General features: G+C 44.9%; 1 protein-coding gene across 2 annotated transcripts in view; it reads right to left on the reverse strand.

The window, feature by feature from the left end:
• BCL2 (BCL2 apoptosis regulator) overlaps positions 1–12,435 on the reverse strand; it is a 163,852-nt gene extending 151,417 nt beyond the window's left edge. The window contains exons 1-3 of one of the 2 annotated variants that reach the window (XM_081097118.1): positions 12,180–12,435; positions 11,175–11,307; positions 10,099–10,954 (exon numbers count right to left, since the gene is read on the reverse strand). In XM_081097118.1, the coding sequence (XP_080953244.1) occupies positions 10,099–10,659 (561 nt within the window). In that variant the 5' untranslated portion in view covers positions 10,660–10,954; positions 11,175–11,307; positions 12,180–12,435. Of the gene's footprint in view, positions 1–10,098; positions 10,955–11,174; positions 11,523–12,179 lie in introns of those variants that run through there. The other variant, XM_081097119.1, reaches the window with a different exon arrangement.
• Between the last annotated feature and the right edge of the window lie 577 nt (positions 12,436–13,012).

A 13,012-nucleotide genomic window follows, 5' to 3' on the forward strand; every position in this document is an offset into this window, starting at 1 on the left:
GATTTCTTGCTGTCCCCACTCCAATCCTCTAGGTCAGGCCCCAAGTCTTACTGAGCTGACCTCCTATCTGTCAGGAATCTCTCCCCAGTCTCATTAACTGGATGAAGTGGAGCCAGAATGACCTTTCTGGAGCACAGCCCTCCATGGCAGTACATCTCCAGACCATCTTTGTGATCTGGCCTCCTCACTCAGACCAGGCCGGCCCTCAATCCCTGCAGCTCACCACCTGCTCTCTCGCCTCTGGCCTTTGTTCTCACACTCTGGCCACACTCTGGTCCTCCTTCCTACTCCTCTAGACTAATTGCAGCTCATCCTTCAACCCCCTTTCCTGGGAAGACTTCCTTGACTCTAACAAATACCTTACCGTGGTTGCATTTCTTCTCTCCCAGCTCTACCCTTGCTTAACTGTACCTGCTGCTTAATGGTCCTCGTGCCCCAGATTGTAAGCCACATCTAACCCGTTCCCACTTCCCACTGACCCAGGGTCTGGCCTACAGCACACTTTAAAAAACAAGAAAAGTGTGGGATAAATGAATAACTGATCTCCTATTCTGTCTGCTTTAAATGTATGATCAAGTCCACCCAAAACAATTATTCTTCAGAAAACAGAGATGCAAGTGGGTCCTTAAGAAGGAGGAGGACATCCTTTTTAATTTTGTGCTGAGCCAAACAGGTAAAGATGTTTGAAGGCAAAGAAGCATCTCAACTCCTATTAAATTTCCCCAAAGTCTCCACATTTTCAAACCACTAATTTACTCATTGGTCATGCCCTTTTGATAGTTCTTCCAAAAGGTATTTTCAAATTCCATTTGACATGTACTTTCATCAGTTAATTTTTAATTGAGCTAAATATTAAATGCTCACATTAACCAGACAAAGCGTGTTTAGCTCCCAATCTGCAGTGACAGCCTGTGTTATTCTCACACACAGGCCAAGCATGAAATAGAAAACTAATAACCCCTTAAGTGTATTCTCAAAGTATCATTTATGGGAAAGAAAACTACATTCAAAGGAAACTTGTGCAATGGCTGTCATTTTTTTTTTCCCAGAGCCGCAAGCTGTTACAAAGCAGGAAAGCTCATTTTCTCACGGATATGGACAAGCTCAAAAATCCCACTGTCACTGGATGTGTTCATTAAGAAGGAATCTGGCAGCAGCACAGGGGACAGATACTTTGGAAAACGGGCCAATTATCTGGGTGTCCTTTATAATTTGAAGTTTCTGAATTCACTCCTAGATAAGCCACTTGAAGATGGCCTGGCAATGGTAACATATCGCGCAGATGGTCACTGAAGAAATGATGGGGAGGAAGGGAGGATGGGGGAGAAGAGAAAATTTGCTTGTGGTTTCATTCATGGGACAAATCTGTAAGCTGACACATCCCTCTTTTTAAAAAGTCCCTAGAGCGGTACGGTCAAGCTTCATTACAAGTAAACAAATCATACCATCTTTCTCAAACAGATGACAAATGGTGAATAATAATGCTTTGAGTTTGCTTCATGCCAGGGAATGAGGACTCTCAAAATACAAATTCCACCAGTTGGTAAAACCACCAAGAGGCTGTGATGCTCGCATCAATGAGAACAGAGGACTTGGCCTGAAGCTCCCTGGCCAGTGGTTTTATCTGTGATATCCCTGGTGGTCCTCTTGCTGGTCAATGTCTGGGGAAGTGAAATCCTAGGTTCTCTCACCTCTGGGAACACTGGACTGGACTGACTTCCACCTCCAATTGGCTGCGTGTTTTCATAGGAACTGGAGGACCATTTAGCCCCATGATTCTCATGCTGTAGTTCTTTTATATTTGAGCTTCAGGACCAGAGGAAAAGCCCACCTTGTTTGCAGTGGGATATATAGAGCCCTTGGACAAGCCCTGATTTCTTTAATAATAAGGTGATGAATAATCTCAGATGCCAAGACTTTCCCAGTCTGGATAGGGCCTGAGATATGAAACATGAAGATATGAGATATGAAGCCTGAGAGCACTGCTGCACATGTATAAAGATTGTATGTATGTATTCTTTGTGTAAACAAGATATAATGTGACAATGAACAGGCTGGTGTCTAACGTTAGCATTAAGGACTAATAAAAGTTGAATGCTTAATATAAAGCAAAATCTAGATGATTTCTCTTCAGCTATAAATGACATACTTTTTCAATTCAATGATGGAGGGTGAAATCGAAAGAGTTAGTAGGTATTTTTTCTTTTTTCATTTCTATTAAATATTAACACGTCTGTGGGATGGGACATTTGGAACACACACACTATAATAAGGGGAGCGAGAAAATATCATTTGGGTTAGGATGAGTTAAATGCCCCAAATGCCTCTAAAATAATCATTATTAATTCATTAATTCAATAAACAATCAATGTGTGCACCACTACTGATTATGCTAGGTGCCAAGATAAATGTAATAGGAGAAATATTTTATCATATGAGGAAGTCCAGCCCTCCACAAATGGAGGATGCTACTCAACTAAAACTGCTGGCATAGAGCTTTGCACATAGTAGGTTCTCAATAAATGGTTTTTCAGAAAAAAAAGTTAATGTGCATGCTATCTCAGATAATATCTGTACAACTCTTTCCATTTCCATCATTGCCCTGGTGACTAAGACCTCGGGGTTAAGTTTTGCTCATTTTCCTTAATTAAGACTTCTTCAAATTGTTTTCTTCTTATACTGTCATGTTAATATTAATAAGTGGCTCTACCTCATTGGACTTATAATTATATGCTGGCCAGAATTCATCATGGAAATGGCTTGAAGACAGTCCTAAAATTTTAGATTCAGAAGTGCCAACTGGCATCCTTTATGAACTTTCTTTTTTTCCAAAGAGATTTAAAAAAATCGATATCTAAAGCTGATGATATAATTCATAATTAATTTTATTCCTATCCTAATGGTAAGAAGGTAATATATGTCGCAAATAGGCATTGAATGAACAGCACTAAATACTTGTCCCATATTCTCTTGGAACATTCTAATGCAGCTGAGTGGAATGTTTGGCTACAATTCAATTTCATAGTTAATACATAGAAATAACATTCATCATATTATAAAGAAGAAGAAATCTTAGTATTGCTTAAGAAGAGTTGGAAAAAGTCAAGAAAAGTCAATTGGCAACATCGGTCCCTTGTTCGGTGCTCCAAGTACTAACTCTCCATTCTCTTATGAAGCCTAAGAAAAGAGATATATAGAGCCCTGGCCAGGTAGTTCAGCTGGTTAGAGCATCATCCCAATACACCAAGGTTTTGAACAGGTTCAATCCCCGGTCAGGGCACATATAAGAATCAACCAATAAATGCATAAATAAATGCAACAACAAATCAGTATTCTCTCTCTCTCTCTCTCAAATTAATGAATTAAAAAAATAAAGAAATACAGTAATTGGAACTGTCACAATGGGTGTTGGTTTCAATGGTAAAAATCTCTCCTGAAAATTTGAAGCTTCACTGGACACAGTGGGTCTTGGGTTATTTTCAGAAGACAGTGTCAAGAGGAGAATGAAGTCAGTCATAAACGTCTCTGTTATTATGGTAAAGCCCAGAGAGTTGGTGACCTGGATATTAACTACAAATGAAATATGGCTCTATTCCTGACATTCTGAAGGCAAAACCAGAAGCATGGAAATACCATTTTTCCAAATGAAGGGTTTCCCTGTGAAGTGTGTACTCCGTGTGCAGCCTGTCAGAGAGGTAGCTTCTACAGGGAACCTTCTGTAGAATCGTCGGTCACGCAAGCAAGCCACCCAAGTGGCTCTTAGCATATTGCTACAAATGGCCACCCCAGCATGGCAGGGAGAGTCCCTTTCTCACACGCTGAAGAGGGTGTTTGGGGAAGTGTCTTTAATATAGGCTATTTTAGTTGCGTTAGTAAGTCAAAACTTATCTCACATGGCAGAGATCAGAGCAAGGAAAAATTCCACCAGCAGATTCTATCTTTTCCCTGCATAGGGTTGGAATTTATGGCCTCTGGAGGGGACGCATCGTCTCTGTGGACAGAAATTTCCCTTGTCTACTACCTCTAGTAAGATTGGAGTGGGGGTTAATTCTAGCTTTGGTGAGACCCCTTTTTGTGCTGCCTCTTGCTGGTTTCCACGCATAATGCTCTTTCTTCAGGTGAAGAGATGTAACAAGGAACCACACCTAGGAGATCTCTGTGTGGTGGGACAGTCAAGGGAGATGGGGTGAGGTCCCTATGAGAAAGCCCAAATGGCTTTAGAGAGATAGAAATAATCCCTCAACCATCATTCTCACTGAAGGACAGCTGGCTTTATCTTTTGGTGATTAAAGAGCAGAGAAATAATGTTAGCACTAGAGAACTGAGCATAGATCAGAAAAAGAGGCAACCCACAAAAATACTTTTAAAAATGCAAGTGGCTTTGTTGTAATTTCAAAAGTTTTTACAATTTCCATTTAAAAAGAGAGGACCATGCCTGCTGGCCTTAGCTCAGTGGTTGAGCTTCAACCTATGAATGAGGAGGTCACAGACTGATTTTCGGTCAGGGCACATGCCCGGGTTGCAGGCTAGATCCCCAATGTGGGACGTGCAGGAGGCAGCCGGTCAATGATTCTCTCTCATCGTTGATGTTTCTATCTCTCTCTCCCTCTCCCTTCCTCTTTGAAATCAATAAAAATATATTTTTTAAAAAATAAAGAGAGAGGACCATGAGGTCAAGAAGTTAGAATGGTGAACACCTGCTCTTTAGGGGCATGTTACGGAAAACTGGGAATTTCTGCAAATAGCATTTTGAAAGAGGAGCCTCTTGATAAACAGAACAGTACTATCACCTAAAAGCAAAACAAAACAAAAGCTTTTTTCTTTTTTCTTCTTCCAAAGCAAGAAGCCTCTTTCTGGTTCAAAATCAACTCGTATTTTTCTGCATGCAAGAATGGTTTAAAGAAGACAGTTCTTCAAATGAAGCTATTCTAATCATCCTAATCAGAGCCTTGATTGTCTTTTACTTAAAAGAACTAATGAAATGCTTTAAGAATGGCAGACTAGTGTTTATTAAGTCTCCTTAATGTGTAAAAAGAGCGCTTAATGGGTAAATATTTAACAAGGGAACTCCCCCTACCTTTCAGTTCTCTTAAGCTTAGGATTGTGTTATACAGAATTTCAAAATGTATCTAGATTCCTTCTATTTAAATCAGGCATAATGCACACTTGAACAGCCATATAGTTAGAAATTACTCTCTTAGACAAAGATTGATGTGTATCCAAAATAACATATACTTAGTTTTCTTCTTTGCTCTCTAAAGTCTAGGATCATGCCCATCACCTAGCAATAGCCTGTGACATCACCCAGGAAATGGGTAAAGCTTTCCTTCTTGTGCCTACAAGCTAACCAGGGCACTTAGAAGACTTGCGATCATGTCTGGAATAACTGTCTCAGTCCCTGGCTGATTTTCATAGTCAATTCCATTTAGACATCAAATACTAATTTTGTTTGAATCAAACCAAGAGGGATAAAAGAGAAGCTTCACAGTGAAGTGAGTTCACTGAGTGGTCTCTGTACGGAGCTAGGGAAAGAGTGACCAGCTTTCGAGGTTACTACTATACCTGAATAAGGTGATATTAGATTACCTTAAAAAGGTTTAACAGAACCTTTGAACCTCAAATACAATATATCTTGAGGGGGGAGGGGGTGGCTTTCTGCCTATACTCTACAAAGACAGTGTTTTTCCAGCACGAATACACTGCCGCTGAAATCCTGCTTTGTTAAACTATAACGAAGACACCATGAGGGACCTCAGAAATGGGTGTGGGGTGTACTGAGTGGGAAAGACCACTCTTAATAAAACACCCACATTCCTGCTTTGTGAGTGATTAATCTTTCCTCCAAAAAACTGACTAGGACTGGGAGTAGAGAAAAGGAAAAACTGTAAATGTTGGCTTGAAAATATATATCTGTGGCTTTCTGTTTCCTGGTGTGCTGTGCGGCCTAATGACATTGAAGCAATCTGAAATGTACCAGCTTGATCAAGGATTGCTGAAAAGATCAATCAGCTCTCACTAGAAAGCACAGCTAAAAGTAACAGGAGGCGTCGAAGAAAGCCATGTTTTTAACGGACACGAAATAGCAACCAAGGCCCTAAAACAGAAAAGAGAACTGAGTGAACTATCAAATTTTACAAAGGTCCAGAAATATAATTACTCAAGAGCACATGACTGCAAACTCTAGGAGCAATCATGTACTTTTCCCCCCCCTACAAAATGAGTTATTGAAAGGGGTCATGTGGTTCTTAGGAGGCAGAAAGGCGCACTTTCCCAAGGAAAGTTCACCATTAAATATATCACTTAAGACTGGATCATCTTCAGGCTATTTTTAATCTTATCATTTTGCTGCCAAAATTGGCCATTAGCCACTGATACTCAGCCTCTGGAAAACTGATGCTTTTTCATGGATTTTGTACACAGGCAGAGAACAGCATTGCTTTCCAGTTAACCAAATGTTTTTGTAGACATGGAATAGATACAGAAAAGAGAAACTGCTTGTTGGCCAACTAATAAGAAGGAAGCTACCTCTACTGGATGTGGAGAAGTAAGTTTCTGTTTTCCTAAACCACAAAGACCAAAAGGCAATTTTTAAAAAAAGAAGAAAAGAAAAAGCAAGGCGCGCCACCATCTCAGCAACAGAATGAAACCAGTCTCCTGTTAAGCCATCTCATTCTTTCAGTGGTCCACAGCCCACTCTCTGCTAAGACATGGATCTAAATGTCACATTTCTCCGTTTGGAGGGTGCTATGAATTTTCATTCACCATCAACTTTTGTATCTCAACCCTTTGCTTGCAAGAGCCCCTAAACCCATCTACAGAATTTAAACTGTGTTACAAGGGGATACAATAATAACTAATGCAGCTATTAAAAGAGCTAGCTCTCCTGCCTTCCATTGGAGCAGAAAAGCTATCTTACTTTCACGGGCGATGCCAATACAAACTGCATAGCTACCATGGAAAACGTCTTGGAGAAGACCAAGCTTATCATAGTTTATCTCCTATCTCTTTCATTTCAACCTATTTCTCCCAAGGGTTAGATCAGCCTAGTGGACATCTGGGAAATACTCAGTATTCTAGGTAATACTATACACCTGTGAAGCCACTGGACCGGGACACTGGAGGATACAACCAAGGCTGTCAATCTTTGCAAGAGGTGTCCCCAGGAATGGTAGATGATGATAGCCAGCATTCCTAACGTCACTGTGTGCACAAACACCTGTAGATCACGTGAACCCCATATTCTGACTCCGCAGCTCTGGGGTGGGACCTGAGCTGCTGAATCTCTGCAAAGCCCATGCTGCTGGTCTGTGAACCACACTATGACCAGCAGGGTCTTAGACATTCCCTAGAACTGCTGCTGTCGCTCTGCTCCCTCTGTCCTGCCCCTCTCTGGATGCAACACAATGCCTTATTCAGACTTGGGAATAAAGCAATGACCCACTCTGCACCCAACTTCTTCTTTAGTCTTTAATTTGAGGATTCTGGGACCATCTCTCAACCAACTCTCATTCCAAGGCCCTGCTTCCTCCAAGTTATGGAACATGGAATGAGAACAGTTTTCTCGGCCTCAAGAGGTTCTGACTTCGAATCAGCAGCAGCAGCAACAAAAAGCAGTGACTTCGAGTCTGAAGCCCCCATTAGTATATATTCAGTAGACAAGCTGATCCACTGAGTCCTGGATCCAGTGCAAGTCACAGTCGAATGTCAAAAGAATGTGCCAGCTCTCTTCTGAAACTTTATTATCGTTATTAAGAGTACTTTTCTCTGTAAAATGCAACATGTTATTAGAGACGGAACCCTGACAGATGCAAATGTGGAGGAAAATCTGTCTGTAGGCCAGATGCCTAAAACAAAAATTTAGATTAAGAACGCACATTTGAAAGGATGGGTAAATTATCTGCACCACTTTTATTCCAATGTGTCCACTTATGGTTGCATTTCCTGACATATACTTTTTGCCAAATTCCTTTGTTTTCCTATATCCACCTATATGTTCTGAAAACTACACATTTTACCATCAGCCATCTGTGCTTCTCTCTGATTTATTCTTACTATAAGAGGTTTTGTCAAAAAAAAGTTATCATTTTCTATGGTATGTCGTTGTGGTTTGGCATCATAAAATATAGCCTCTACATTTATTAACCTCAGATACCTGTTGACCACAAAGATGGGCTCTACAACAAAAACTCTATTCTAACTGGAGGAAAAGTGAGCCTTCACTTAAAAAGAGCATGAGATTACGACAACTCAACAACAAAGATCAAGGTTCTATCTTAATTTCAATCATAACCATATGTCTCTGTTTCCCATCTTTTTATTAAATTACTCAATAGATGACAGTTACCACCTTGGCTTTCTTTTGACTAGAAAGAACATTTTTAGATATTTTATTGTTCATAAAAAATATGAATTAGAAAAGCTGTTAAGTCAGTTTATCTTCAGCCTCAAAATGATCCTTTTGGACCTGAGAGTCCCTAGCTCCTTGATTATGGTGGTTAAAAATCAAACCACCTACTTAATCAAACAGTTAGCAAAAATATTATTTCCACCCTTTGGTGAATTCTTCCAGAATTACTGAAGATCTAATAATATAGAATCTAAAAAAAAAAACAACAATTTACAAGGAGCATTTAAGCTGTAGAAATTTAAATGCAGGGATCATTTTAGTCGATTTTACTTTTAAACAATAAAAAGTGTCATCAGTATTTTGTCAACTTTGGCCAAGTAGGATCAGATGTTCATGTCAGCCATAGACTTTTCTTGGCCTTTTCTCTTTTTGGCCCCTTAATAGCACACTATGCAAACTGTAGTAAAATACGTAACATGCTTCTTGAAATCAGATCCACTGGTAATCATTTCTAGGATTTTTGCTCCTGTTTGGTCCTATAAAACAATAACATTAGTAATTCTCCCCAGGGACTATAAAAGGAAGCACTGTATTGATTCCTTTTTCAAAGGTAATTCTTCAGATTAAAACAAAAAGTCCGGAAAAAAAAATCAAACAAGAATTATTCCTCCTTTTTGCTTTTTCATAAATTAGTAATTTTAGATGGAAGGTGTAGCTCTCAATTGCAATTCTTCTCCTTCGCCACCCCCCCCCCAAAAAAAAATAAAAAATTACACACACAAAAAGAGCTTTATGGTAAATGATAGCGGCTCTATCTAACACTGTACCAGAAAAAAACAATCATCTCACAGATGTTCTTCAAAACTACAGGCATCGATCACTTGGACTAAAGTCAGAGCATGAGAGAATTCAGAATCAATTCTATGCTTCATGCAAACACTGTAGACTCACGTTTGCTCAGCAGAGAAACCAAGCGATGTGGATTCTAGGTGGTGGGAACTAAAAGATACTCAAATGCCAGCAAACGTTAAAACTGCACACCAGGTATAGAAGTAGAACACAGAGTTCGAAGCCAATGCAAATTCTGTCACTGATGAGACAAAGTAAAGCATCCACAGCTGAACGTTTTTTCAAGTCATTCGGTCACGCCCACTGGCCTTTTGGAAGTTCAGCTTACCTCTTCACAAACACAGCTAAGCTTCCCAGGGATAGGGGGCTGCATTGGTTTTCCTCTTTGGGTAGATTTTACCCAATGAATCAGATAAGTCTTGCCCTTTGGTCCTCTGGTGCAGTCTGTTCTCCTAATTGGGTGGTTCTCAAATTTTAGTACAAAGAGGAAACCCCCAGGGGAGTCTGTATAGGATGCAGTTGCCACAACCCAATCTGGGGTCTCCCATCTCAACCAGCTACGCAGGCCAGGTAATTGTGGTGCTGGGTATCCTTGGACCCCCAGTTTGAGGAACCCTGGAGGGATTCCATTTATCCCAAGATCTTACTGGATAGGAAATGCAGAATCTTTGAACCACAACAGCTGGCCAGTAAGGGAAACACTTTGGGTAGGAAGGGACGATCACAGTAGGCTTGGCACCGCAAGTTTTGTACAGGGGAAGAGGGTGGGAAGCAACAAACGTGGTGTTATTCACTGGCTCGTCGGCCAGTCCTTGGCCCAGGAGCCCACCCACACTCCAACCACCATGTCTCAGACCTGAGACTTCCATCCCAGACACACATTCAACCAGACATGCACCTACCCAGCCTCCGTTATCCTGGATCCAGGTGTGCAGGTGCCGGTTCAGGTACTCTGTCATCCACAGGGCGATGTTGTCCACCAGGGGCGACATCTCCCGGTTGACGCTCTCCACACACATGACTCCACCGAACTCAAAGAAGGCCACAATCCTTCCCCAGTTCACTCCATCCCTGAAGAGCTCCTCCACCACCGTGGCAAAGCGTCCCCTCGCGGTGAAGGGCGTCAGGTGCAGCTGGCTGGACATCTCTGCGAAATCGCGGCGGTAGCGACGGGAGAAGTCATCGCCCGCCTGTCGCAGGGTCAGGTGGACCACAGGTGGCACGGGGCTGAGCGCTGGCCCCCCGGCGGCCGCGGGGGCGGCTGGAGGCGGCGGCGAGGTCCTGGCGGGCGCTGGGGGGCGCTCGGGCTGGGAGGAGAAGATGCCCGAAGCCGGGGTGGCCCCTGGGGGCGCGGCGCCCGCGTCTCCGGCATCCCATTCGTAGCCCCTCTGAGACAGCTTATAGTGGATGTACTTCATCACTATCTCCCGGTTATCATACCCTGTTCTCCCAGCGTGCGCCATCCTTCCCCCGAGGAAAAGCAGAGAAAAGCAGCCGGGTACCAGTAGCACCTCTCGCTCCCGCCCCCGCCCCACGTCCCCGAAAAAAAGAAGAATAGTTATAATCCAGCTATTTTATTGGATGTGCTGTGCATTCTTGGATGAGGGGGTGTCTTCAGTCACGCGGAACATTTGATTCTGGTGTTTCCCTCTTGGCATGAGGTGCAGGAAATTTTTATTTCAATTCCTTTCGGATCTTTATTTCATGAGGCACATTATTATTAATTACTGTCAATATCAGTCTACTTCCTCCGTGATCCTGAAAGGTTAAAAAAAAAAATCCGAAACACTGATAAGTCAAAATCAGGTGCATTTTTCTTACACTAGATAAAAGCAGGGCTATACACACTACAACCACACGGCTAAAAAGAATGTTAATTAAACTGCAAATTAAACTTAGTCGAATACACTTAAAGTTAAAATCTCAAATGTTTCTATTAAAAGTTACATTAAACCAATTTCCTGCGCCAAGAACTTACTTGTATTTTTTAAGGACGGCATGATCTTCTGTCAAGTTTCCTTTTTTGTGAAGACAAAACAAATGCGTAAGGCAAAGACCCCATCGATCTTCAGAACTCCCGGCGATAGCTGCTATGAAACTTGCAAATGAACCTGGAGGTGGGGGAGTGGTGTAAATGAGCAGAATTGGCAGATGGATTCTCAGACTTCTCCTTCACAGAAATGTCAGTCCGTAAGAATCCCAACTGGAGATCTCAAGAGCACGAGAGGGGGGGCGGGGGTGGGGGAAGGCAGCGGCGGCGGCAGATGAATTACAATTTTCAGTCCAGTATTTGCATAAGTCCTGTGATTTCCCCCCTCTCGGCAATATACACGCGCGCACACATGCGCGGGCACAGACATGGACCCCTGTCCGCGGGACCGCTTCAAGCCTCCCCCGGGGAGAGACAGGGATCAGGGGCCGGTGGACGCGCCGGGTACACCCAGGCGCAGGAATCCGCTTCTGATTAAACTCCGAACGGCAAATGCATTTTCCGAAAAGCTGCTGGATAAATGAAGGCAGGACGCGCCCGGCCCGCCGGTGCAGAGCCGAGAAGCCCGCGCTGTGTGTGGTGCGGCGAGGGGTGGGGAGAAGGAGATGGTGGGGGAGGGTTTTATTTTTTCCCTCTTTTCCTAAAAAGGATGACTGCTAAGAAGTTCTCCCCCCTGGACCCCCTCTTCCGCTGCACCCACCGGCGCACCCCGCCTCCGGGCTGCGCACCCTTTCTCCTCCTCCTGCTCCTGCGCGGCGGCGCTGGCGGCGGCCGTCTCCCCGCGCTCCTGCCGCGCGCCCGCTCGGGGTGATGACGGCCGCGCCGGCGGGGAGGGCCCGGCGCCCGGCACCTTCGCTGGCAGAGGCGGCGGCGGCGGATCGGCGGGGAAACCGAGAGCGGCGGGCGGGAGGGCGGGCCGGCGGCGCGGGCGAGAGGGGGAGGGGGCGGGGAAGACGGGGGCGGGCGTGGGGGGGGGGGGGGCTGGCCTCTTACTTCATTCTCCGCTCGAACCGACTGGTTTCCTGTAGTACGTCACGGTTCATTCAAAAAAAGAAGAAAGAAAGAGCCCTCCTCTGAGCGGCCCCGCCGCCCCCTCCGCCCCGCTCCCTTTCCAGGGTTAAAGGAACCGCGGTCGGGCCGGGAGCGGCGCGCTCCTCCGGGGACACACGGCGCGCTGGGCCACTGCCGGGGAGGGCGCGCCTGAGACGGCCCCCGCCCGCCCTCCGGGCCCGCTCCTCCCGCTCCGCCCGGCCGGTGGGTGGCGCGGGCGGCGCAGGCCTCCCGCGCGGCCACGGCGCGGTGGGTGTGCGAGGGCCTCCTCCGGCCTGCGGCGCGCTCTGGGCCCGCGAGGGGCCGGGGCGCCCGGGGAATTGCACGCGGGCCGGCGGCTGGGTGGGTGGGTGCGCCAAGAAAACCGTGCTGGGAAGGCGCGGGGGGATCGCTGCGACCCTCCCCAGCCGTGTAGCGAGCTGTGTACACCCATCTTGTTACCAGCGCTGGTGGCCGATCTGACCTCCAGCACAGGGACCTCAGCGCTGCCCTCCGGTAAAGAGAGGCGTCGCTGCACTTTCATTAGAGTCTTGTTTATTTTCAAGTTGCTTCCTAGGTATACACGCAGAACGCACTCTGGAGACACCATCCATGACCAAGGCCAGACAGTTCTCAGCAGACTGGCGGAGGGGCCAGTGGAGGACATCAGGGGTTTAGAAATGGTTCCCCTCTGCTCCGGACAAATTCAGCCCAGGGTTAGGGCTGGGCTCTGAGAACGTCTAGTGACTTTCAGGCCTACAGTCTCAATCAACACCAGGCTGGGTGGGTTTCTAAAG

This window comes from Myotis nattereri, assembly GCF_964212035.1.
Source record: "Myotis nattereri genome assembly, chromosome: 8".
Lineage (NCBI taxonomy): Eukaryota > Metazoa > Chordata > Mammalia > Chiroptera > Vespertilionidae > Myotis > Myotis nattereri.